The sequence below is a fragment of the Diorhabda carinulata genome, chromosome 7, assembly GCF_026250575.1.
Source record: "Diorhabda carinulata isolate Delta chromosome 7, icDioCari1.1, whole genome shotgun sequence".
NCBI lineage: Eukaryota > Metazoa > Arthropoda > Insecta > Coleoptera > Chrysomelidae > Diorhabda > Diorhabda carinulata.
In genome coordinates this window covers 17,679,155-17,703,722 of record NC_079466.1, presented here as the reverse complement: position 1 = coordinate 17,703,722, position 24,568 = coordinate 17,679,155, and the positions used below count along the sequence as shown (strand labels likewise).

General features: G+C 31.9%; 1 protein-coding gene across 4 annotated transcripts in view; it reads right to left on the bottom strand.

The window, feature by feature from the left end:
* Nucleotides 1-19,681, bottom strand: part of LOC130896368 (uncharacterized) — a 28,548-nt gene extending 8,867 nt beyond the window's left edge. The window contains exons 1-5 of one of the 4 annotated variants that reach the window (XM_057804396.1): nt 19,588-19,681; nt 19,425-19,529; nt 10,908-11,046; nt 5,986-6,161; nt 2,584-3,341 (exon numbers count right to left, since the gene is read on the bottom strand). In XM_057804396.1, coding sequence (XP_057660379.1) covers nt 2,584-3,341; nt 5,986-6,161; nt 10,908-11,038 — 1,065 coding nt within the window. In that variant the 5' untranslated portion in view covers nt 11,039-11,046; nt 19,425-19,529; nt 19,588-19,681. Of the gene's footprint in view, nt 1-2,583; nt 3,342-5,985; nt 6,162-10,894; nt 11,047-19,424 lie in introns of all 4 variants that reach the window. The other 3 variants (XM_057804397.1, XM_057804398.1, XM_057804395.1) reach the window with 3 other exon arrangements.
* Nucleotides 19,682-24,568: the final 4,887 nt, after the last annotated feature.

Below are 24,568 nucleotides of genomic sequence, written 5' to 3'. Positions count from 1 at the left end.
AACATATAGCATGAGCTTAAAACATAATCAATGGTCAGTAGATGAGAATAACGTGTGTGCCTTATTAATTTCGGTTATGGTCCTAATCCGTAGATGATTTCAACAGATTGAAAGTATCAGCTGTCTTTGTAAAAGAAAGTGAAGATAATGACAACGAGAGCGTTTAGAGAATCGTTCAAAAGGCTAGTTGTGAATTAACAATGCCTATAACAACTGTTTGGGTAGTTTCACAGTCCTTATCAGTCCGTGACAATTTTAAGTTTTTACGTAGAATAAAATATTGGCATACAGTGTGAGTTTTATGTTTGGAATGCTTTAATTATCTCTGAAACGGCTTGTATGATTTTTATAAATTTTTGTAAGCAAGGATCTTGTGATACGGCCGGTATTATAGTTGCATCTACATTGTTGTCAAATCTTTTCTTTTTCCGGAAAAATAATGAACTTTGTTATTTCAAATAAATCACACTATAAATTTTTTGTTTTTAGAAATCCTTGAGAAATGCTGATTATTTTTCATATAATATTCTTTATACTATCTAATCTATCGTTTTGGGATATTGTTATTGTCTGAAAATTTCTAATAATGGACCTTTTTTTTAAATGTAATTGAAAATAATTACTTGAATTAGGAAATATCCGAGTCAACTCAAGTATAATACTAATTTCCAATAAATCTAAATACGCCGGACCATTTAAGTTACCCACAATGGTAAAAGGGACCAATTATTTTGTGGTATTCTAGCCCAAACATTCAGTTTTTCGGGATATTGGGTGTGGGATTCACGCATCCAACGAGGATTGTTATATGACCTGTATTTACAATTATGACGATTTACGTTTCCATTGATACAAAAAGTGGCGTCATCGCAAAACATAACATTTGGATTGTTTTTTTTTTGTAACATTTTTCCATCATCTGAAAATTATTTAACTAACGTTACTTTGAATGGATGGAATTCATTATCACGTAAAATTTTCATTACGGATATTTGCGAAATATCAAGTTTCCTGGATATTTGTCTAGTGCTCAAGTTTTGATCGTCTTCTAACAGGACACAAACATCTAAAGATTATGCAGTTTTTCTGCGCCGTGACTTAGATAAATCTTTTAATCGTTTCGTTAAATTTTTTTACTAATTTATTGATAGTAGATGGGGTTTCGGTTAGGATATGAATTATTAAGGATATTACATGTTTCTTGTTGACTTTTACTACTATCACCATATCATTAAAATATCAATTCGTTCTTTTTTATATAAACGATGTTATTATTTTAACTTCAGCGGAGATAACGTAAATATAGCTATAACTCCAAAATCATGGCATTTAGGTATAGAGAACATTGATGAAAAATAATAAGTATTTCTTAAGGATTTCGAAAAACTAAAAATATTACAAAGTGATCCATTTGAAATAACAAACTTCATTATTTTTTCAGAAAAAGTTTGTAACAGCCGTTTCCGAAATAATTGAGGCATTCCATACATAAATCTCACTCTGTTTATCACCCAATCGGCTTATTCTGTCAAATTCCAACAAAATTACATTTTCGTTAGCTTGAGATGTTAAAAAGTCATTCTCAATAGTTTCAATCAGCAAAAAATATGAATCAATAACCAACCAAATAACCAACGAGTAGTCGATTCGTGGCTTCAAGGCAATATTGTGAATCTGTTCAATAAACCACTCCAATACATGTCTTTATCAACTCATCTGACATTTTTTCCCGGAAATTTGGGAGCTGTCAGTGATGAGCAGAGTGAAAGGTACCACCAAGATATTAGAACAATGGAAATTCGGAATCGAGGACTATGGGATTCGGCTATGACGGGTGATTACTGTTGATTTTTAAAAAGAGAAAGTGCGACCCCTCATAAAAGTAGAGGTAATTAAATTTTTTGTATTTAATTGATATGAGGCATGTTTATTAAATGTAAACTATAAATATCGTCAATATAAACGATTTGAAAAACGTGAAATTATTTTTTTAATAAATATTAAATATTTTATCCATGAATATGGTTCTATAAATGTAACATAAAAACCTTACGTGTTACAATTATTTTTTTCTATATTTTCGTATTTGTATAGGTCCATTTTAAAACAATATGCTATTCATTCTTGTGTTACTACAATTTTTTTGTCGACCAATGTTATTTGACTTCTTGAAAAGTGGATTTTTTTACATAATTTGTTTGAATTTGTCCGACAGATTTGATTTAACACATTCTCATTCATCTACAGATATGGTGATGATTACAAATCTTCAAAAAGCAGTAAAAAAAGTCAAAAAATCGCTTGCAATACTAAGAACTTGTGAAACTTGGAGGTGAGAAAGCAAATATCAATTTTCGCGGTTACCAAATGTATCTATCATAAAAAATTACCCACCGAGAAACTTGATATAAATATAATTATGCTCATTAGATAATTTTCAATGAAAACCAATTAAGCATGCAATGAATTAGAAACAAACCTGTGTGTTTGTCATAACTCTTCTCATCTTCTGCGATAATTATACAGATTTTATTAAAAAGCAGTGAAAGCTTGACATATTTATGCAATTGATGAAAAACAAACCTGTGAGTTTGTCATTACTCTTCTGATCTTCTGTGATAAATATACAGTTCTTATCAAAAAGCAATTGAAAGTGGCTATTAATATTAAAGGAATTATAGCGAAAAATAGCGCACTGTACCAATAAATGAAATCTTGATAAGTTTTACTTTTCCCCAATTCCGTATTTTCTACATCGATTCTTAAACTCTCCTCACAGCAATAGGTTTTTTTGGGAATAATCCTGTGCTCTTCTTGTTTGGTCTCATTTCCACCGATATTTTCATTTTCATTTTTGAATAAATGTCCTATTTGCGTTTCTACGAACTTTGAGTATTTTTGTACCTCTTGGGTTGAATTTAAAACTTGAGGATATATAGGCATGAATATTATATGAGGATGATTCGTGCAATTCGCTAAAATCTTTTTCAATTGTCTTTTTATGTGTTTTTCATATTCGTTCAAATCATTCGGTTCTGAAATAGAATTAGTACTCGAATTTAAGTTCGTAGGCTCTAAATCAGTCACATTACTGACATCATCAAACTTCACATTACTATCATTGAATTCTTTGAGAGGACATTCTTTTATACACAAATCGTCGAACGTAAGTTGATATTCGAATGTTGTCGAAATTGTTGTTAAAATACAGAAGATATATACAATTACAATAACACTTTTAGCTCTTCGTTCAGTACAGATCGCTTTCCCCTTCACAGGATGGCATACGGCTATGTATCTTTCTACAGTGAATGAAACTGCTAACCAAGCCGATGTTGCACCTGAAATGAAAGCAAATTAAACTTAGAATTGTTTTTTCATTACTAGTTCATATAAAGAATTAAATTTTTGCGCAAAAATGGTTAGAAAAGTTGAAAATCACAAGGAAGGCTTATTTGAGGCAGAATGAAAGCAAAAGGTATTTGTTTTTTCAAAATTTTAGAAATTATTGTGAACCAGAAACTCGCCACGTACGCTTGAATATTGCATGCAAATTAATTTTCACAATAACGTGTGTATTCCAAGGGTCAAAAGATCTGTGATCCAATTGGGTTCTGTTAGTCAGTGAGTGTCAACCTGTAACGATGAAAACCTTTCGAGGAGCTCTCCAATAAGGCCATATTTTGCAAGAATGGGGGTAAATCGATGTATGGGTGGAAATCACAACCGTTCCCTGCAATTATTTTGAGACGCAAGTGATAAGTAAAGTGATAGTTAACCTTGTGCAAGCTAATATGTGAATGATGAAAGCCAAAATTCGTCCAACAATACCGTGACTCGAGATTTTGGTGTAGTGATTGGAGTTCATTCCAAGAAAAGTGTCTTCATCCGAAATCAGGTCCTTGAAATATTCAACCCAGCAAATCTTTTTTTTAAAGGTTGCAACATCGAAGCTCCTGGAATCGTGATGGTGAGAAGGCGCATCGTGGCTACACAAGGCTGAAATAGACTGGCCCTAGCCTTATTTTATATATTTAGAAAAAGAAGTCATGTCAGAGAGGAGAAAATCCACAATTTCTTTCTGACTGGAAGCGAAGAACAGTTGGCTCTCAAATTATTTGCTCTAATTCGTATGAATGGTCGTCTTCATGAAAAGATTTGCTCACAAAAGTTGCAATAAACGAAGACCTTTGCGTTAAAGCGCTCTCCACTGCTGAAAATGTGTGAAAATTGGTATTGGAAGAATGCCTTTCCCATCACGTTTCAGAGAACAATTGAGACCACATACTTCAGAATCTAATTCTGTTTGGAAAGATATTCAGGCAGAGAAAACGTTATTGAGGGGAATAATCTCAATCAAAGATTATGGTATCGTTAGTGACTGTGTGCTTCGGATCCGAGCACCTTGGGTGTTTGATCTGGACCCACAAAGAGGAGCCTGTGAAAGTTGGCAAGATTATCTTGTTGGAATTTGACGGCATGATGAGATTGAATTGGCCGTTAACCAAAGTCTGGAGAGTAGAAGATGGAAATACTCAAGTACTACACCTAAAGTTTGCCACAAAGAGTGTTCTCATTTAATATTGATGTTGTTACACCTTCTGATGACGTTGAAGTCTGCAAACCGGCACAATCAGCTCACTTAATAGTGCGGGATGCTCTATCATTCAATGAAGGACCTCTACCTGATGATAAGACTGATAAGATCCGTATCTTTTCCACCACTTAGATCTGCAAGTTACCCATAGTAAACATCATGTAAGGAAACCAGCTAAGCTTGATTTCTGAAGGCTTTAGTTTTCTGGAAATTTCTATAGAAAATCAGATGCGCGGTTATAGAGAGCTAGAGACATCAGCGCCACCTGCTTCTAATCTATATATTTGAGCGTCTTGTTATTATTAATGTCTTTATGGGTATATACCATTAACTAAAGGGCCAAACAGGATATGTTTTAATCTAAAATTTATATTTGATATAAATAGGATTTTTCTTTAACCATTTTGGTGCAACTTCTGTTAGTTTTCTTTTTCTTCCTGGTTTTTCACCACTAGTAGTACTAGCTACAACCTCTTCACCAGCTTCATTTTTCAATCTTTTGTTTCCAGTTTCCCCGGGTTCTGCTTCATTATTTGCATCCACCAAACCTACAAAACCGTGCTCTCCTGATTTCAATATTGCATCAAAACTTATCTCGTTCAAATTTAACTTCTAGTTCAGCAATACTCAGAAATTTGTCACCATTATCTACATCATAATACAGGACATAAAAAACCTTTTTATATTTTAGAATTTGAACTCATAAATTAACCGATGATCACTTAACATATGAGACATAACCAAAAAATTGGGATAAAGCTCACTTGTCAAAAGAAATGAGTCACACCCACGCTTGGATAAATTTCGCTGAGGATCCCGGTATCCTTAATATATATGATATCTAATTTTAACAGAAGAAAATAGGATTTATGAACATCCTAATGAATAAAATAATCATGGACTAATACTAATACAAGACTAATGAATTTGTTTGTGGCGTGAAACTAATATTGCGAATCTATTAGTTCAAAATACATGAATCTATACACTAATGTGCAGAATCTCACAATAACTTGTAGATTTCAAACAATTATAACTTCGATTAAGACCCTTATTTTCGAATATGAAAGTAAGTGTTACATTCAGAATATTAGAATTCAGAATATCAGAACATTCAGCTTTTGTTTTCACTTCACAGGTTTTTAGAGAACAAGATGATACTTCCTCCGAATTGCCCAGAAATATAGTGTATATTTTATTTGTAATTTTTTTCCATGGCAAGGTCAAAATATTGTTTATGGAATCACAACTAAAAATTTCTGATTTCAGGATAAATTTGAAAAGACAATTGAACATTCTCGTAATTAACGTGGTTTGAATTATATATTTGTATGTGATACTCATAAGTTGTTAATTATTTTTTTAATAACTCTAGTTTACATACTTACTCGCTGCATCACATAGCCAGTGCGTTAATCCATAAAATCTCCAGTAAAGTTCATATTTTCTGTCATGAATATTAGCATAATGTTCGAACGATAACAGAAATCCGAAGATAAGATGAATTATATCGGCAACGGCAAGTGCAGATAAGTATATGTTAGTGGAACTCCTCATTCTCCGTCTGAAGAGAAAAATATAATTTATTTCAATTAACTATTCATTCAAAAAAATTGTACTATAATTTCTGAGACCATGTAACATGGAAAAGGATGATTTCAAATAATATGTTGTGAATAATAATTTTTAAGAATTTATATACAGAAAGTTAAGTTTCGAATCACAATCTTCTGGTCGGATTCTCCACTATATTGTCATATATTATAATAAGTGATGAGTAAACTTGGTCTTGTAGTTTTAGTCTAGATCTTGCGAATAGGCCTAGGCCACATAAGTAAGAACCAAAATTGAGAACGAATATGTGATATCAATGTTCAATGTTTAAAATTGATTGAATCATTTGAGAAACCTCCCATTATTGGCCACAATTGAAATATACATATTAAATTGTTGGTGTTGCAACTTTTTGGTGCTTTATTACTCTAATAAACATGTAGGCCATGTTAAAGGGGAAACATTTATGATGGACACAATGACAAAACTTTTGACTTGAGAAAATAACAAAAACGGTTATGTTTTCTATAGAACTACAACAAATTTAAAAAATAAGTAGGATAATTTAGAGATTTGCTCTTGAACGAATAACTTTTAGTTTTCTCGGCGCGTCGACAATGTTAATAATTTCTTCATTATAATCGTCAAGTTCATCAAAAGTAAACTGCAAATCTTCAATAATTCTACCAAAATCCTTTCTAATATTGTAAAAGTGTAAACAATTTGAGAAAGTTATGTTCGGATCCTCCGTTTCATGTTAAACTAAAATTTAAACTACCCCCAGGCCGCCGATAAAGTTTAAGCCAAAGTTTGTTAGGAAAAGCCACCTATAAAACGTGAACAAACGGTATCTGTAGTTTGAATCGATGTTTGAAATTCAAAGATTGGGACTATATTCACTTAATAAATCATCTAGGGGATGCAGGTACACAGATGGATTAAAGCAACTTGCATTGACCATATATTTTCTGAGACCTCAATCATACCAGCAAATTTCCACAATATACAGGTTGCCATCAAAAAGTACTTTCACTAGAAAATGGGCAATACTGCATTACTTGTTTGGATGGAATTAGCTTGAAATCACATTTTTTATGACATATCCCAAGACAACATAATAAGTTTTCAAGAAGGAAAAAATACAAACAATTCCCAAGTAGTAACCTCTGCATTAGTTGTAATGGTACGAGGTATTGCTAGCAGTTGGAAGCAAACTATAGCTTATTTTTTAATCATTCAGCAAGTAAAGATAATGTTAGAAAACTGAACCGTGTAATTGTATTGGCAAGAGTTTGAAATGTCTACTTGTCATATCTCGTTTCAAACAACTTCAAATTAGAGTATGGTGAAGGTGACAGTATTATTCTCATATCCCACACTTTTTGGAAAAGAGGTGTCGGAAGTATATTTGTGAACATAAATCTGCTCTTTTTCAAAGCTACTCGACTGATATATTCTGATTTATAACTTTGCTAAGGAACTTCTGTAATGGGAGTATGAGTCAACATTTCCTCTCCTGAGGAACGTTTCCAAATAAAGAACGCATTCAGTAATTTTTCCAAATAAATCAAGAACTCTACAGTTTGAGATATCAAGTTTGAAGAATTTTTATTTTGGTATCAAATTACGTCAAAATCATCGACTTGCATGTTAAAAACTATTGAAAAATATAAGCTTGCTGTAAAAAAGCCATACAATAGATCAACGTGAACGAAAACAAAATATCAAAAAGGATCAAGTTTGAGTTTCACGTCTTTAGATTTCCATCCAACACTTCTTAAGAAGAGGAAAGAACTTCGAGTGGCTGTAGTACAGTGAAGTTTGGAGAAAGTGAATTTATTTTTCTTCGCAATTTTGGATAATATATAAGGTGATGTGAGACAGCAAATTACCTTTTTAGTTACTCTGCATAAAATGTAAACCCCAGTAGTTTTTTCTAATAAGTAGGTACCACATAATATGAGAAACCACTATCTGCAACCATTTGTCTAACAGTCACTCATCAAGTTTGCAATATGAGATCATTAACATTTTCACATTTCTGAGTGTGAAACAGCTTTTGGGTGCTTCACCTGCATTTTCGTATGTACGCATGTTCAACTGTAGACTACCAAATTAAAGTTTAATAATAATTTAATATAAAAATGAAAATTGTAATTATTAATGGGAGTTAAACTTGAAATAACGGAAATCGACGTGATCCGAAAATCGAATTTGAGTAATTTTACACGGCTTATATTCTGATGCATCATGATATAAATAGCGTTTTCCACGGGTGGAAAAATATAATCCTATATTTATTAGAGATTCGCTTTGTATATCTAACCTTAAATCCAATCTGCTATTCATCGTATATATATTTTGTCGAGTGTTTTGATTCTCATTAAAAGCGAATAATTATAGCCTATTGATATGTTGAGCCAAAAAAGTTTTAATTGCAAACAAACTCTACGTCAACTACTTGAATCATTGGCATTTTGACAATTACACTTACAAAAACTATCAAGTTAAATTCAGCTGATTATTCTTCAAGTAACTGGAGTAGAATTTTCTCACATTCTAATAATGTTATAACGAAAAAATCTAGCAGTATGAAATCTGGACATCTTGGTAGCTAAGAAATGTTTAGTTATCTATACATAGCAAGCCACATTCGATCCTCCTCAGTCGTAATAGTATAGAACTAAGATATATAGCAAAGCTCCGGAGAAGGGCCATACTAACATTCAGAACATACTGTGAAGCGAGCTAAAATAGCAGACAGACTGGCTAAAGTACGGGCGGATGGACCTGAAGGCTTTAGGTGAAATCGGCTACCGGACCATATATAAAACAATAGAAAAGAAGAGCTAAGTATAGCAGAACATGTAACATGTAGATTTTACAACAGGAGACAAAACCTCTATCTACATTCGCATTGTAGGTACTATGTTTGAAAATAGTGGAATAGAAAGATCAACTGCAAACACTAAGTACCCTTAGTGCCTAAGCCAAAAAAAAGAACGTAGGCAGAATAGAACTTTAGGTAGCTGTGTATATGACACCCTGAATTATAATAACACACATACATTGTGAACGATTGAGCTGATGTAAAGTGAAATCAGCACTGAGAGGCATATTAGCATAATATTCTATTCAGTGACAAAAAGTGATTCTGTTTTGGTTCTCATGAAGGTCGTGGAAGGCCAAGACGCCATCGACAAGTGCTTCTGCTTGTTGGATTTTCTGTTGAATAGCATATTCAAGTAGTGTTTTGTATAGAGTTAAGTTTCCCAAACCATTCTACTGTCTTAACAAAATGGGTGTATACAAAAGTTCTTTTCCAGCAAATAAACACACGTTTACAAACTGCACATTGCAATATGCAGATTTTCCAATAAGCTGGTGTTATGCTTTAATTATTTCGGTTACCACATTTGTATCCCCTCGAACATGTTCGGTATATGATAATGAAGAGACCATCAAATCTACACCAAAAAACGGATATGACTAGTTACTTCAAATATGTTATAAATATTCAGGAAAGACATAATATTTTATGAAAATCCTTTTGACATAATATTTGAATTATTACAATTGAGGTTCGAATTGACCTAAATAATTCTAGTTGACCTATGAAAAATAGAATTTTCTCGAAGAAATGTCCTCAGTTTAACGCATCGCGTTTTCAAGAACTATATTTTTTCTATTGTGAGATAAATAGTGATATTTGTAGGATTATCTTTTCTCCTGAATTCCAAGTTCATTTAGTTCGTTCAATATTCACTTTTTCCATTAGTGCTTGGCCCTGTCTAGCGCCATATGCTAGTTTTTCCTCATTTTCGTTCATTAAGGTTTTCAATCTTGTTTATTCAAATTTTGTTCAACTTTTTATTGTAATAATTCTTAATACACATACTAGCACGTTTTCTTTTTGAAATCTTCATGTATTTTTCCATACCTACATAATTTTATAGTGTTAATCTTCCACCAGCTTGCACTTGTACTGAAATTCTCAAAATTGTATATTAAATCTCAAATAGGACAAAGCAAAACAACTAAGCAGTTGATCACAATCACCTTCTCCCTCGAATTATATCAGTACATGAGTACCGAAAACTATCCCACCTCACTTTTTCTATGCGATCCTCTTCAAATAGCCCTACTGATGATATAAATGCATCTTGCCATGAAACAACCCCATGCCATATTGTTTAAACCGAGGTTGTTTGAACAATTGCAAGGAATTGTTGTTTTCCCACCGGACAAATTTGTTGTATATTCTTTCTTGGAATAATTTTTCGAAAAATCTCGATTTTCGGTACTTTTGACTCAGGAAAAATATATTAAAAAAAATTAAATAAAAATAATATTTTCTTTCATTTCTTCATACAATAGTTAATGATAGTCCTAATGGAAATTTGAAAAAACTTCTCAAAAGCTTCAGTAAAATTTTCAAATAATTACACAATCGTTGAATTTCCTTACACATAAATAAATTCAATGGTATAAAAGTGTACTATTTGATAATTTCCTGTCTGTCTAATTTCGAAATTTGCTAATGATAATTATACAGTTATAAAACATCACCACTGATTTTCGAAAAAAAAAATTAATGAAAAATTCCATCATCTGAAATTTTCACTTGTAAATTTGGCAACTTGAATGAAAAAATGTTATCTAGCAGCTGTAAATGATAATATACGTCTAATTATTTTTTCACGATATTATAGTTATACGAGTATTCAGCTTATTAAGACATACCAATAATGCTAACCTTGTAAGTACCATTACTGTTATCGTATTACCAATCAGCCCTAGACAAAGTAAAGTGGGAACCATAACCTTTTGAACCCAGAATCTGGAACTTCTCAGTATAGATTGAGTATATGCTCCATTATCATCCATGTTATATCCTGAAACAAAATATTTAGCCGTTAAACGATTACATATTCTAGTCAAAGTATGTCAAAATGTGAAAAAATTTCTGGATAAAAACTAGTTCTTTTGTGAAACTTGATAAAAGTCAATTATATGAATATCATAAATAAATTGTACTAATATGGTTATTAATAGATATACATATGTGAATATTAAGTCGAAATTTGTTTAAATTCAAATTCATAGCACACATACTATTATGTAATGAATATAATAAAAGAAAATTATTTAGTCTGTTACACTAGGATCAATATCAATGATTGATATTCGCCTCACATCGAGATAAACAACTTAAACAACATTGTTTTGCTGAACTGTTCATACACTACCATACATCGAATGAATATTAATAAATATTTACCTAATTTATAAATAATGTAACAAGTTAGTGCAAATATCATATTATATACAAGCTATAAACTGATGATAAATTTCAGAAAAAATTATGAAGATTAAAGTACAAGTCGATACTAAGGTCTTCGAAGCGTTATAGCCAAAGATCTTAAAATAGATCCAGTAAATTAAAGATCAATTATCCTCAAATCATTCACGCCATTATTTTTATTGGTATTTAGACTTTGGAATATTGAATGAATATTACCGAAAAGAATAATAACAATCAATAATAATTCATAATGTCATAGAAACTAAAACGAAAAATAATTTACAATCTATTACTTCGCATTGATCTAACTACAGTTGTTTCAGGTTGAGTTTCGTTTGAAAATGAGTAACAAAATTGAAAACAGAATCTTATATACTTTTTGAGAAAATAATACACAGTTTATCAAAGTGATGGAGGAGATACATATGACCGAAGTGTACTTGCTAAGCTTATGAAAATGTCGAAGCAATACAAAGCTTTCTATCTATTCGAAATTGCAATTTGTGGTACGATGAACGAATTGATCTATATAAAAACTTTTATGATTTGTGTAATTAGGAATTATAATTTATGTATATGTATTTGAGAAAAACGATTATTTGCATTGAATTGTGCAATTTATGTTTGCTTAACATCGAGGAGGAAGAAGACGTATAGCTTAAAACTAGCCAAGCTCTTAAGATAGTCGACACATTACTGTTGTCGACAAATGCAATTATTGGTACGTATTGGTGTTTGGAAACAACGTTTTAACACAAATTGAGTGATATTAGTAAAAATTGCAAACATTTGAATAGATATTTCTCTTATAAAAATTATAACCAATAAATCTTTTTAATACCTAGAGGCCGTTAAGTATCTTCTTTACTTGTACACATACTTTTTTATATCTATTTCTGTATCTATTCCTCCCATGTGATTACATTGATAAACTATCAGTTTACTTCAATAGTTTCGATCCTCGTATATTATGGAAAAATTCTTACGTTTTATTGACAATGAATTTATTAGAAATGGATAAAATTGAGTTTTAATCATCTCGTGAAAAAAAACCAATAAAAACTGAGAGATTTAATCATTATCTTTCATATTAACCACAAAATATTTAGATTAATTAAAAATAATAGATTCTCGAAAATTTATAATTCAATATTTCATGAAAAATACCTGGAATTATTTTTTTATGATAACTAATATACCTCATATCTTTTGAAACTAATTCTAAAAATAAGAACTTTCCTATTCGTATTACTCTTAAAATTTCGGTAAACTTTGGATGACATAATATAAAAATTCATTGCAAATAACACTTCACTATCAATTCATTTTTCAGTATAATCGAAGAAAATAAACCAATTAATAAATTTACTATTAAAGGTTGTGAAATTCGTTGTTTAAACGGTAACAAGAAAGTGTATATTGAATGCAGATTTATGTACCACAGTAGAGTTATGACATGTACAGCGAACAATTTTAAATATTGTACACCGTGTGTTCTTAGGTTATGTTTTGGCTGGTCTGCTTATATGATTCTTTCAGATGCCACGCAATGAATCGCCTGAAATTGGTGCCTAGAAACGTACGCAGTTTGACCCTAAACTATAGCCGCAGCAGTTAATGTAATCAAAACTGGAGGATTCCTTAAAGAGAGTAACAAACATTTCAGTATTAAAGTAATGACACTCAAGAAAATAATCAAAGAAGGAGAAAACTCCTTGACCGGATTTAAAGAAGAAGAATATCAATTTTGTATTTTATCCACTCGCCCCGTTTCAATTAACTTTGAACAAATTAGTGAACATGCCTTTAGTCTTTCTTGATTATTCCGATATCCATGTTAACATTGAAGTAATCGTTTTTTTTTCAAGCCAATGGCTTTATCTTACTGCTCTACTACATACATTGTACAGATTTTTGCCGTTGTACCAAACAGTTTTTGGTCCTATGAAAACGTATGACAACTGCGTTGCATCTGTTTAAATCACCAACGATAGAGGTAAAAAACATAACTCTTCACGATATTTCAAGACTTTTTGGATGAGCTTAGGTATCAAAGGGTAAGGCTCTAACAAATATAAGTGGCTTTAAAGTATCTGAAATATTTCCATGTAACTAATATATTTCAAGATCATAAGTTCCGTTATGTATAGTGACTGATAGGCCTAAACCTTTTGAAGAGATTCTATACCCTATCTTAAAAAAACGATTAATTGCCTATTGAAAATCCACTATCAATAATTTTGGTCTTCCTAAAAGGATAGAATATCCAGTTCTATCCTCTTTCAAGGCTTCACCAAGGGCCAATATGTAAATAAAAAATCGCCAACGAGGTCGATTTCCAGTTTTATTTGATACAATTGACAAACTAGAATTAGAGGCAGAGCAAGGAGATTGCGATTAGAAAGCTTCGATAATAAAAAAATTCACAAAAATAATTGAAATTAGTAGAAAAAACTAAAAAACTAGTGAGAACAAAAAAGTGAGAGCTCAAAAGATTAACTTATTCAGGAAAGTATGGATGATAGTATAGATGAAGTAGACCCAATTTCAGTTTCAGATAGGGACAGCGATACTTCGGAAGTGGTACAGTTTCTTTGAAAAATGCACTCCTGAATTTGTCAACTTCGTATTACTTGATTGAGTTTGTGGAAAAGAAAAACATGAAATTTTTGAAAGGCCAAATTACTGAAACACTACATCTTTGAAGGTAAATGTTTTAAAAGAAAAACAGAAAATTCTTTCTAACTTTCTCACAATTAGAGCCGACGGACTAGTCTTACAAGAAACCATAGGAAAATTTCATCAGCACTGCAGATTAACCGTGACATGACTTTAGAAGAGTATGTCCTCATAATATTGGCTCCATAACCAATAACCAAATTTTTCAATCTACGATGGTAAATATTCGAAAGCTTTGATTATAATTATATATTAAAAAGAGAATACTTTAGTATTTTATACTACAACCTATAGCAATTAGCTCGCTATTAGATCTTTTCCATTTGTATAAGGACTTTTTCACTAGAAATTACTTTTGATGTTTTGACCTTATTTCGCTTTTCATTATAATATTGAAGATTCGAAAAAACAAGCAACAGTAGAATATAAAAATGTTCTCTACATCACTGTTTGTTATCAAAATGTATTATTATTCATTTGCATTAGCTTGCTGTTCACATAGCTAAATTAATTTACTCCAAATCTTTCTTACCATGTAATTTGTACGATATTTAAATATGACAAAAAAGGATGTTGTTTGTCCAATTATCGAATATAATTATTTTATTGGAGGAAGCATAACATCGGCTTAAATTGCAAACCACGTAACTCCGCTTTTACTTATATAAATATCTTGAATCCATTAGATTTATAATTTCTGAACCCATCTAACAGAAAAACTCGCCAAGGTTTAATGTTATAATTTATTGCAAATGCAAAACTAGTCGATCCTTTGCTGCCATAAAACAAAAGAGTATAATCAGGTAATATTCAATATATTTTTTAGTTTCTTTTAATATAAATCTTTGTTTGCTTCACGTTCAGAATTCCCAACGGTTTTGAATCGTCAACATAATCTAATATTACCTGACTGATTACACAAATTTTAAAATCCTATTATAATAGAGATACAACAACAAACTTGATCTTTAAATAAATTCCATGTACATAATCCCTAATATCTGTATTTATAAAAATCTGTGTGAAATCTTAGATTTTCAAGGGATATATTAAGTTTATAAAAATTTGGAAATGTCTACATTATTATTCTATTATAATGTACTTACGTAGTCGACAAAAAGCTATATTTTTTTGACATCTTCCATTACATAAATCTTGACTAGTTTCGTAAACTTTCCGTTATTTTGCTTGCCTGACCAGACATCTCCAACGATATAACATTCAAAATAACTTTTGAGGTTTATTTTGCCACGTATATCTAGAATAATCACTATTGGTATAGCAGCGAACTGCTTTAAATATTTTCTCATTTTGATATACTATAGTATAGTTATTTTTTCAGTCTTCAAATAGAATAAATAATGTATTTATTCTCGAAATAGATTTGAGCTCTCACAACTTCGAAATATAATAAATAAAAAACTTTTTTGATGAATGAAAAGGTTCCCACTTTATTACTACGCTCTTAGAATTTAGGACACATAAAGTGCCTAATTTATTGCAAATAAAATTTCTAGTTTTTAAACAATTTTGATAAAAAAAGTTTTTTCAAACTAAACAGTCGGATCGAAAATTAACATTTTTTTGAAAAAAAACAAGAAGATTTCAAAATCTTTGGAAATTTCTCATAAAAATTATACGAGTTCGGAAACGAATCGAATAGGTACGATTGGAAAATGGTACAAACTCTCTTCAAACAGCTATTCAATCTATTCTAGACACCATCACCAACACCTTAATCTGAAGATGGCAGATCTCATCAACATAAATTGGTAAATATGTTTGCACATGAGTTGTGTAGTTATTACGAACATTAGAGCAATTTTGGACGTTTAGTTTATGTTTGACAATTGTATACGTTAGTCGATGTAACAATTTTCTGGTTATTGCAGGTGGAGATATTGCTGCTCCTAAGCTACAAGAGGCTGGAAGAGCAGGTCGCTAACAGAAAGCCACTCAAATTATTCTATCAAGCGAAATGAATAAGGCAAATGAAATACTGCAGTGGGTAGAGAAAAATTCATGAACTCTTAATAATATTTAACATACATCATCAGACACTTTGAATGCAGTCTATTTTGATCAAGAGTCAACACCATCAGTAATAAATATAACTAACTGCACAAATGTCACGAAGAATTTTATCCCAAGGTAAATTTAAGCCATACCTAGGTATCTATTTCTTATATATAATTAATATTTTTTCATAGAGCAATTTTTTCTTTGTGTAGTCGTGGAGAAAGTATAGTCTTCTACTTGCGTGTACTGGCTATTATTCGCTCGGATTTTTACAACAATCTCGTGATTGAGAGCCATCAATAGACGCTCGTTGTAGAATATACTACCTATTAACACCGACACAAAATGATATCATATATTTATTCGATGACTAATTTTGCTCCTTAAGGTATTTGTTTTTTCCTTAACTTTGCCGGGTCGTTATAAGTTTTATCAGTCCTATCCGAGGCTACTTTCTTCGTTCTCTGAGCAAATGGCTGTTTTACATGAGGTAGGTAGCTAGCCTTGCCTTACAACCCTCCTCTTTTATCCGGGCTTGGGACCGACAGCATGGTCGCTGAGCTACTCAATCCGCCCAACGGCCATACTGGCAGAAGGACAGCTGCAGAAGAGGCATTTGAGCAAACGAAAGGTGAACCTAAATGGAAAGCCCAACACGTAACCATGGTTCACACACGAAATCAAATTACTTGCGGAAGAAACAAGAAAAGCATATCTTCAATATAGAAGTCAAACAATTACATATGCTGATTACAAAGTCGTGAGGAATAGGACAAATATGGAAATACAAACGATTAAGAGACAATTCTGGGAGAAATACTCATCAGACATGGAAAACGACTTATATGGGGGACAAAAAAAGATCTGGAATATGATAAGGAACATCAAAACACCAATCAATGAATACATCCACACGAAAACAATAACGTTAAAAGAATGGGAAAGGTATTTCCATGAACTCTACGGTGACATAATAATAAGCCAACCCACAGAACAGAAACAAGAAAATATATCTGGGGAAGGAGAAGACATCCAACAACAATTAATATAAAAAGACAAAATTGAAGCAACAATGCGCAAGATGAAAAATAGGAAAATGACCAGGGCTGGATAACATTAATAACGAGCTTCTTAAATATGGTGGCAATGAATTAATAGACCAAATGCATGTCATGTTCAACAAGATATACGACCAGAGAAAAGTACCAGAGGAATGGAAAGTAAGCATAACGATCCCCGTCTTTAAAAAAGGGGAAAAGAAAGATCAAAATAATTATAGAGGGATCAGCCTCCTAAGCACGACTTCAAAATTACTAACAAAAATTATTGCAGAAGAAATCTCAAGTAGCGGCATGAGCGAAGAACAACAGGGATTTAGACAAAATAGATCAACCATAGACGTTATATTCATCTTAAGACAGATTGCCGAAAAGGCCATAGAGTACAATAAAACCGCGTTTATGTGCTTCATAGACTCAACAAAAGCATTTGACAGAGTGAGATTACATTACAGAAAAAACGAGGCGTAAACCAAAGGACAATAGACATCATTAGGGACATGAACAACTGAAATAGCACATATGTAAGAGTAAACAACGAACTCTCCAGTAAAATGCCAGTATCAACAGGGATCAGACAAGGAGATAGTCTCAGCCCAATACTCTTCAACATTATAATGGACGAAATCATAAAAGAAGTCAAAACGGCAGGCAGAGGATACAGAATGGGAAAACATGAGTTTAAGATAGTTTGCTACGCTGATGACGCGGTTGTGATATCCGAAGATGAGGATAATCTGCAAAAACTGCTACACAGATTTGAAACAGTTGCAGGAAAATTCAATATGATCATATCGAAACAAAAGACAATCCTTGACAATAGCGAGAGAACAAAGAAGATGCAAACTGGCAATTTATAATAAAAGTGTAGATCAGGTTATGTCTTTTAAATATTTAGGGGTTAACATCACGAGCAATAGGAACTTGAAACAAGAAGTCAAAACGCAAACAACAGCAGCATCTAGGATATCAGGATTCCTTCGAACCGTGATATGGAGGAATAAATTTTTAAGTATCGAAAGCAAAACACGGATATATAAAACTTGTGTCAGACCAGTAATGACATACGCCATAGAAACGAGGGCAGAGACTGCAACTACTAAGCGGATTCTTAGAACGACCGAGATGAAGACATTACGCTCAATCACAGGGAAAACACTAAGAGACAGAATAAGGAGCAATGAAATTAGAAGAATGTGTGACGTTCCGGATATAGTGAGACGGGCCAGAACTAGAAGAAGAGCATGGAGAGATCATGTCAATAGAATGAACAACGATCGACTGGCGAAAATCGCAAAGGAAGAGAGACCCAATACAAGTAGACCGCCTGGAAGACCACCAAAGCGCTGGTATGAGAGCTGGTCCTCGCAGTCACAACTTAGGCTGCCTCTTTGAAAACACAAGACATAGTCTTAAAATAAGAAGAAGAAGAAGAAGAAGAAGGTACTTGTTCACCACAGAATGTTTTTATTGTAGTTCCTCGTTTTATAATTTGTATAATCGTCAACATCCACGAGTAATCAAACGAATTTGTGACACACAACCTGTTCTCTATCTTCACTTTTTACCACTTAATTTTGCATTGAAATCGGAGCTCGTTAGCCCTTTATACTTTTTTATCAAACAGAATGTTTTACTTTGTATATATTCATTGTCACAAAACATTTTATTTTTATTAATATTTTGGAAATACTGCAATGAATTTATTAGAATCAATTCAACTTAAAGTCGAAAATTAAGATGAGAAAAATATAGTGAACTTATATATAAAAAAGGGATTAAGTTCCAAGCAGTTGAGATCAAATTTATTTTTATATCTGAAAAGACTTGTTCCTTTTAATGAATTATTTGTTTATCTAATAAAAGGTTCAAATATTCGATTCAATTGACGTATATTGTTTTGTCACTAAATAATAAAATATTATAATTTACATTTACTATGCATATACAAAGAAAAAAACAAAAGAATGTTGTTTAGAGATACTATTTTTATTCCAGTGGTCGGTTCTCGTTTTTTAATTTGGTTTTGTGTCATAAACAAATATTTAGGAAAGACGCAATGACCTGACTGTTATTTTTCATGTTTCTCAAGTAATATTAATACAAAAGCTTTTTATCTCAACTATTATATCAACATCTGACAGAATAACTGTTGAAATGATACAGGTATTTTAAACGATGTATTATTAAGTATATTTTATTTTCGTCTTACCTTGTTAGACTGCCTTTCGAAATGAAAGATTGTATTTTCCCTGGTCTGCAATCTTTTAAGAAAACACAATTATCGAAATATTCACCTTCATTCATCACTTTTTCCCTAAACAAATTAAAAATACATTCGGTTGCAAACGTACATCGTCGTTCAAGAAACTTACTTCCAAACTAAACTTGCATCATAAAAACTGAGTAGTCCTGATGTTTTAAAATTAGAAATACATTGAATATATTGTGCGCTCAGCATTCTAATGCAAAATTAAGCGATCGAGTAATTATAATTTTATATTTCATTAAGCTCCACATCATATACGAGGTTCAGCTTCACATATACGAGATCTGATGAAAGAATCACAAAGTCATAAAGTAAAAAGTTAAATGACATAAATCTTAAGTTTCACGTCAGATTTAATCGTTATTGGAACAGCTTATAGTTCATAGTTTTGATAGTGGGTGATAATAAACCGTTGCACATATGGGCCTACTGATAGACGTCGTATCCCACTAAACTAAACCAAAGGCTGATGTCCTTGACAAAGCCAATCGAGCATCTTGGCTTGATTTTTTTAATTATAAGCCATTGTCCATAATGGCTGCAGCAGAGTTATGGTTTCCAGAAGACCCGTCTATGACTAGAGACTGTATTGCAAACAGATTTCCCAGCATTGTGGTAGCTACACTTTTGGCACACGAAGCAAGGGCAGTGGAAACTTTACAAAAATATCTTAGGCTTCATCTATTTTACCATTTTGCGAGAAACATGGTGATAACTGTAAACAAGTCAGATATGAAAAGCAGTTCCTAATAATATTTTAATTGAATGAAGTTGAATTCTAAATACATATTGGTAAATTTCAAAAATACTGTTCACGTAAGTGAATCATGGAACAAAATAATGAGGAAACAAAATTTTGTTAACATTGCTATTATAAAAAGTGATAATACCTTAAATCTCTCAGAAAGATACTTAGATGTCGAAACGCGCATTAGTATGATTGTTATAGTTGATGTAGTGGTACTGTTAACAGTGTGTTCAGTATGAATATTACCAACGGTTCAGATCTACCAGCTTAGATGAAACAGTTTTTAGATAACGTTTTAGATAGAACAATTAGATTTTTAAAACCATGATGGCTCTTATAACTAGAAACTAGAATATTTTGTATAAAATTCACTTTTTAGATGATTGTACTCTTTTTAATAAGCATATTAATAAGTAAAAGCTTTGAAAATCAATCACCTTCTATATCCCTCTAAAATTTCAAAAGAAAATGATATCGAAATAGTATTATGTGACATAGAGCTACCTCACATCTATTTCTTATAGGTGGGTAAGACTTAGAGTCTTCTGATTTGTTTCTCTATAAAATTCAAGGTTGAGATTTAGAAAAATATGGAGAAAAGAATATCTGTGTCTAAAGAGATATAATTTTCTCGGAATTTCAGAAAGCTGTTCAATAAAAGATTGTATCAATTCTTAGAAAAAATTTTTTCCATGTTATTTAGACCTAGTAACTTAAGAACATGACGAATTTAACCTGGTAAATATAATAACCAAGATAACAACGATACTTAATAAATTTTAATCAATTGATCACCAATGTTCAAACCGAAATATCACTCTTGCAATATTCAAGTACTCATATAAATGGTGACGATAATGCAGAATCCTGAAATTTCGCAAAAAAAAAGAAAAGTTATACGATCGTATACGTGACTAATTCAATGTGATAAAAAGTTTATAAAAAGTACATTTGTTTTCGAACAAAATGTAAAAATACATATTTAAGGAAAAACAGAGAGAATTAGTAAAGAACAGAATAAACAGCCCAAATTATTGTCGAAGAACTGTTCACCATCAAGTAATAGGACGACTAAGAAAACCTCCACGAAATAAACATTCACCAGGTGACTTGTAACGTGTACAAGACAAAAATATTCCTCTAGAACGATTGACAGAAGTCAGGAAATAATGAAGTTGCACTCTTTTTTGACATATTCTGACAATTTTCTTTCAATTCTATTCAATACAACTCGAAGCCAGCTTCATCAACTAAGTCAGCTTACCAATAAAAAGGAGTTAAGGAACCATCTTCACACTAGCAGCAAACTTCAAAAATAGCATAGACCATCTGATCCAACCAGACCACCTAAATGTGAAAGAAGAAAAACACATCACCTGTCTTTATAGGACATATTCAGATTTATTTGAGACACCAAACACACCTGTCAGTTTAGCTAATTAAGTTAAACATCATATGAGAACATAGGATATACAGGTACATACCAAATAATTCCTATATCCATATGTCCTCAAGGAGAAGGTTGCTTGATCGACATATGATCAAACCAAGCCAATCTCCATAGTCTTAGCCTTATGGATAGTCTCTAAGAAATCTGATTCATCGGGAAAAATTCCGCATCATTGTCGATTACCGCAAAATAAACGAAGAAACCATGTATATATTCAACTATATATTCAAATCTAATGTAATAGACATAATGTATAAATTCGGCCGATACCACTATCCTAGATTTAACGAGCAGCTACCACCAAATAGAAATATCCAAAGAAGATATTCGTAAAACTGCCTTTAGCGTTCAGAGCACTACGAGTACGTAAAAATGCCATTCGGACTAAAGAACGCACTTCCATCATTCCAATGAGATATAGATAACGTTTTAAGAGGACTTCAACGTCTACAAGGGCATATAGTTAATTTTTCCAAAATATAACAAGATATTAGACTTACTAGATTGAAAATCCAGATCAACAAATGTGAATTGCTAAGAAAAAAATGTTAGTTCTTTAGGACATATCGTCACTTCAAAAGTAATAAAACCGAACCTAACTAAACTTAAGGCTATCGCTAAATATCTTATACCAAATAACGCAGAAAATATCACAAGATTCCTAGAACTTCTAGGATCTTATAGAAATTTTATAAATGATTTCGCAGAAATCGTTTTGACGAACAAAACTCTCTTAAAGTACCTAGACCTTCCAACTTAACTACCAACCTGTTAAGCTCGGCCCTAGTCTTCATATGTTTCACCTCTTTAATCCAGAAAAAAGTGTGTTATATATTTTTTAAAACTTTCCTTCACAATTCAGAAATTTTGCATTTCAGAATGGCAAAAACTGTAAAGTATAATATAACTAATCCGAGGATGGTCAAGTGCATTCAAAATTTACTAGAAATTGCAAATAGCAAAGGCGATTGCCCCCTTTATTCTTGTTTATATATTCAACAAGTATAAATTTTTCAAGAAAAAGCAATTGTTTCATAATTATTCATCATAGCTAAATATCCACAACATTCATTTTTTTTAACTTACTTCTGTCTTGTTTCATAATAATAAATTTATGTTTTTTCAGCAGGTGTCGTTGGTAAAGTGAAATCCGAGGTCATTGTCGGAATAAAAACTCCTCGCAAGCAACGTCAATGCATGTTTATAAATAACGCTTCATTTGAAGCGTTATTTATAAACATGTATTATGTGTAGCTCAAATAGTTGCTATCAGTGCTGCCATCTTAATAATGGATACCGAACTGATATTTCCATGTTTTAATTTAACTGTATAGTTTACATTTACAGATATGCATAAACTGTCCTGCGATGTTGCCTCTAAACCGATGTCACATATTATATACAATTCACTGGAAGGTAGACCATTTATTTTTTGACTAAAGTCGGATCACTGGTTTATTTTATGAACAAAACACTAAATTAATTTATTCAGAAAAAGTCAGTTAACTTAGAAGTTAGAAATTAAAAAATATAAACCCGAAACGTTTAGTTATATTTATATTTATCAGAGGAACAATTTTCCTTTAACATAGCTGGTAACGATTTTTTGTAAGAATAAAACTCTTGGGATGTTTTTTTATATTCACATTAATTATCAACATCGCCTTTAGAACTGATATTTGTAAGTGGGTTTTCTCAGATGGCCACAATGTGTTCATCATAGAAAAAACTCTTTCTGCTGGAGCATTTGTAGCAGGCAAACATAAAATATATTCAATTAAAATAGAAAAGTTCTCATGCTGAAGATTGTTGGCTTGAAAGTGAAAGAATATTCCCACCTAACGAGTTTCCGTGGAAACATTTAGATTATTCCATTCAGTTACTTTCTGCGATGTAATGTAGTTACAAATTAGCGAAAATTCGTGAAAAACTTCTGCATCTTTATTACAGTCAATAAATTACTTTTCATTCATACATCCAGAGATTTTTGAACGTCTTCCTATGTCTTTCTTAAATCTGCCCAATAAAATATCTCCATTTCTTTGGTAAGAAAGTAAGTCCACTGCTCAAGATATTCACGGCTTGTTCCATAAAAATTTTTAAAATCCTTTCCAATGCAGGCATAAGAGCAAGCCATCTGGTTTTGCAATAGCCGAGCATTTGTTGATATTCCGTTTCAGTTTCAGCGCAAAACCCCTTTAGAGCTTCAACTCGAATCGTGTTAATATAAAAAAATGCTCTCGTAATCTTAGGGGAAGCCTGCCTGCAGCTGATTTTATTGAATTGTGAATTACATGGGCTCCACATCCAATACCTATCAATGGTTTTTTCTGAGAGGATTGTAATTTCGTTAACACATAGTTAGTCTCGCCTAGCCGCGCCTCCGAAATTAACGTTGGCATAGTCTCCGCAAAATGCCACGACTTTTGCTGTCAAATTATTATCTGTCAACACTTGGATTAAATAATTGACGTCTTCGCCACTTTTCTTGATCTAAACACTATATGTAGTACCACCAAATATATTACACGGTCTATTGTGATCATATATAATTGGAAACAAACTAATACTGAAAAATAATAGTATTGGAATTGTCTAATGTGTCACATTTTTAGACTTTTTTCTATAATTTCATGATATCATAATTATGAGGAAACATACAAGGTGTTTCTAAAATCAGGATGTGATTCCTCGTACGAAATTAAGATGGTTCTTTATTATAGCAAAATGTCTTCAGACCGACCACCCTTTTCCAAGATATCACACTTAAAAGGTGGTGACAACTATTCAATTCTCATTTTTTTTCCAAAATTTCAGTTAGAAACTTGAAATTCTGTAATTTTCATGCACTCACAAAGGACTAACTACGGGTATTTTTGCAATATTCCT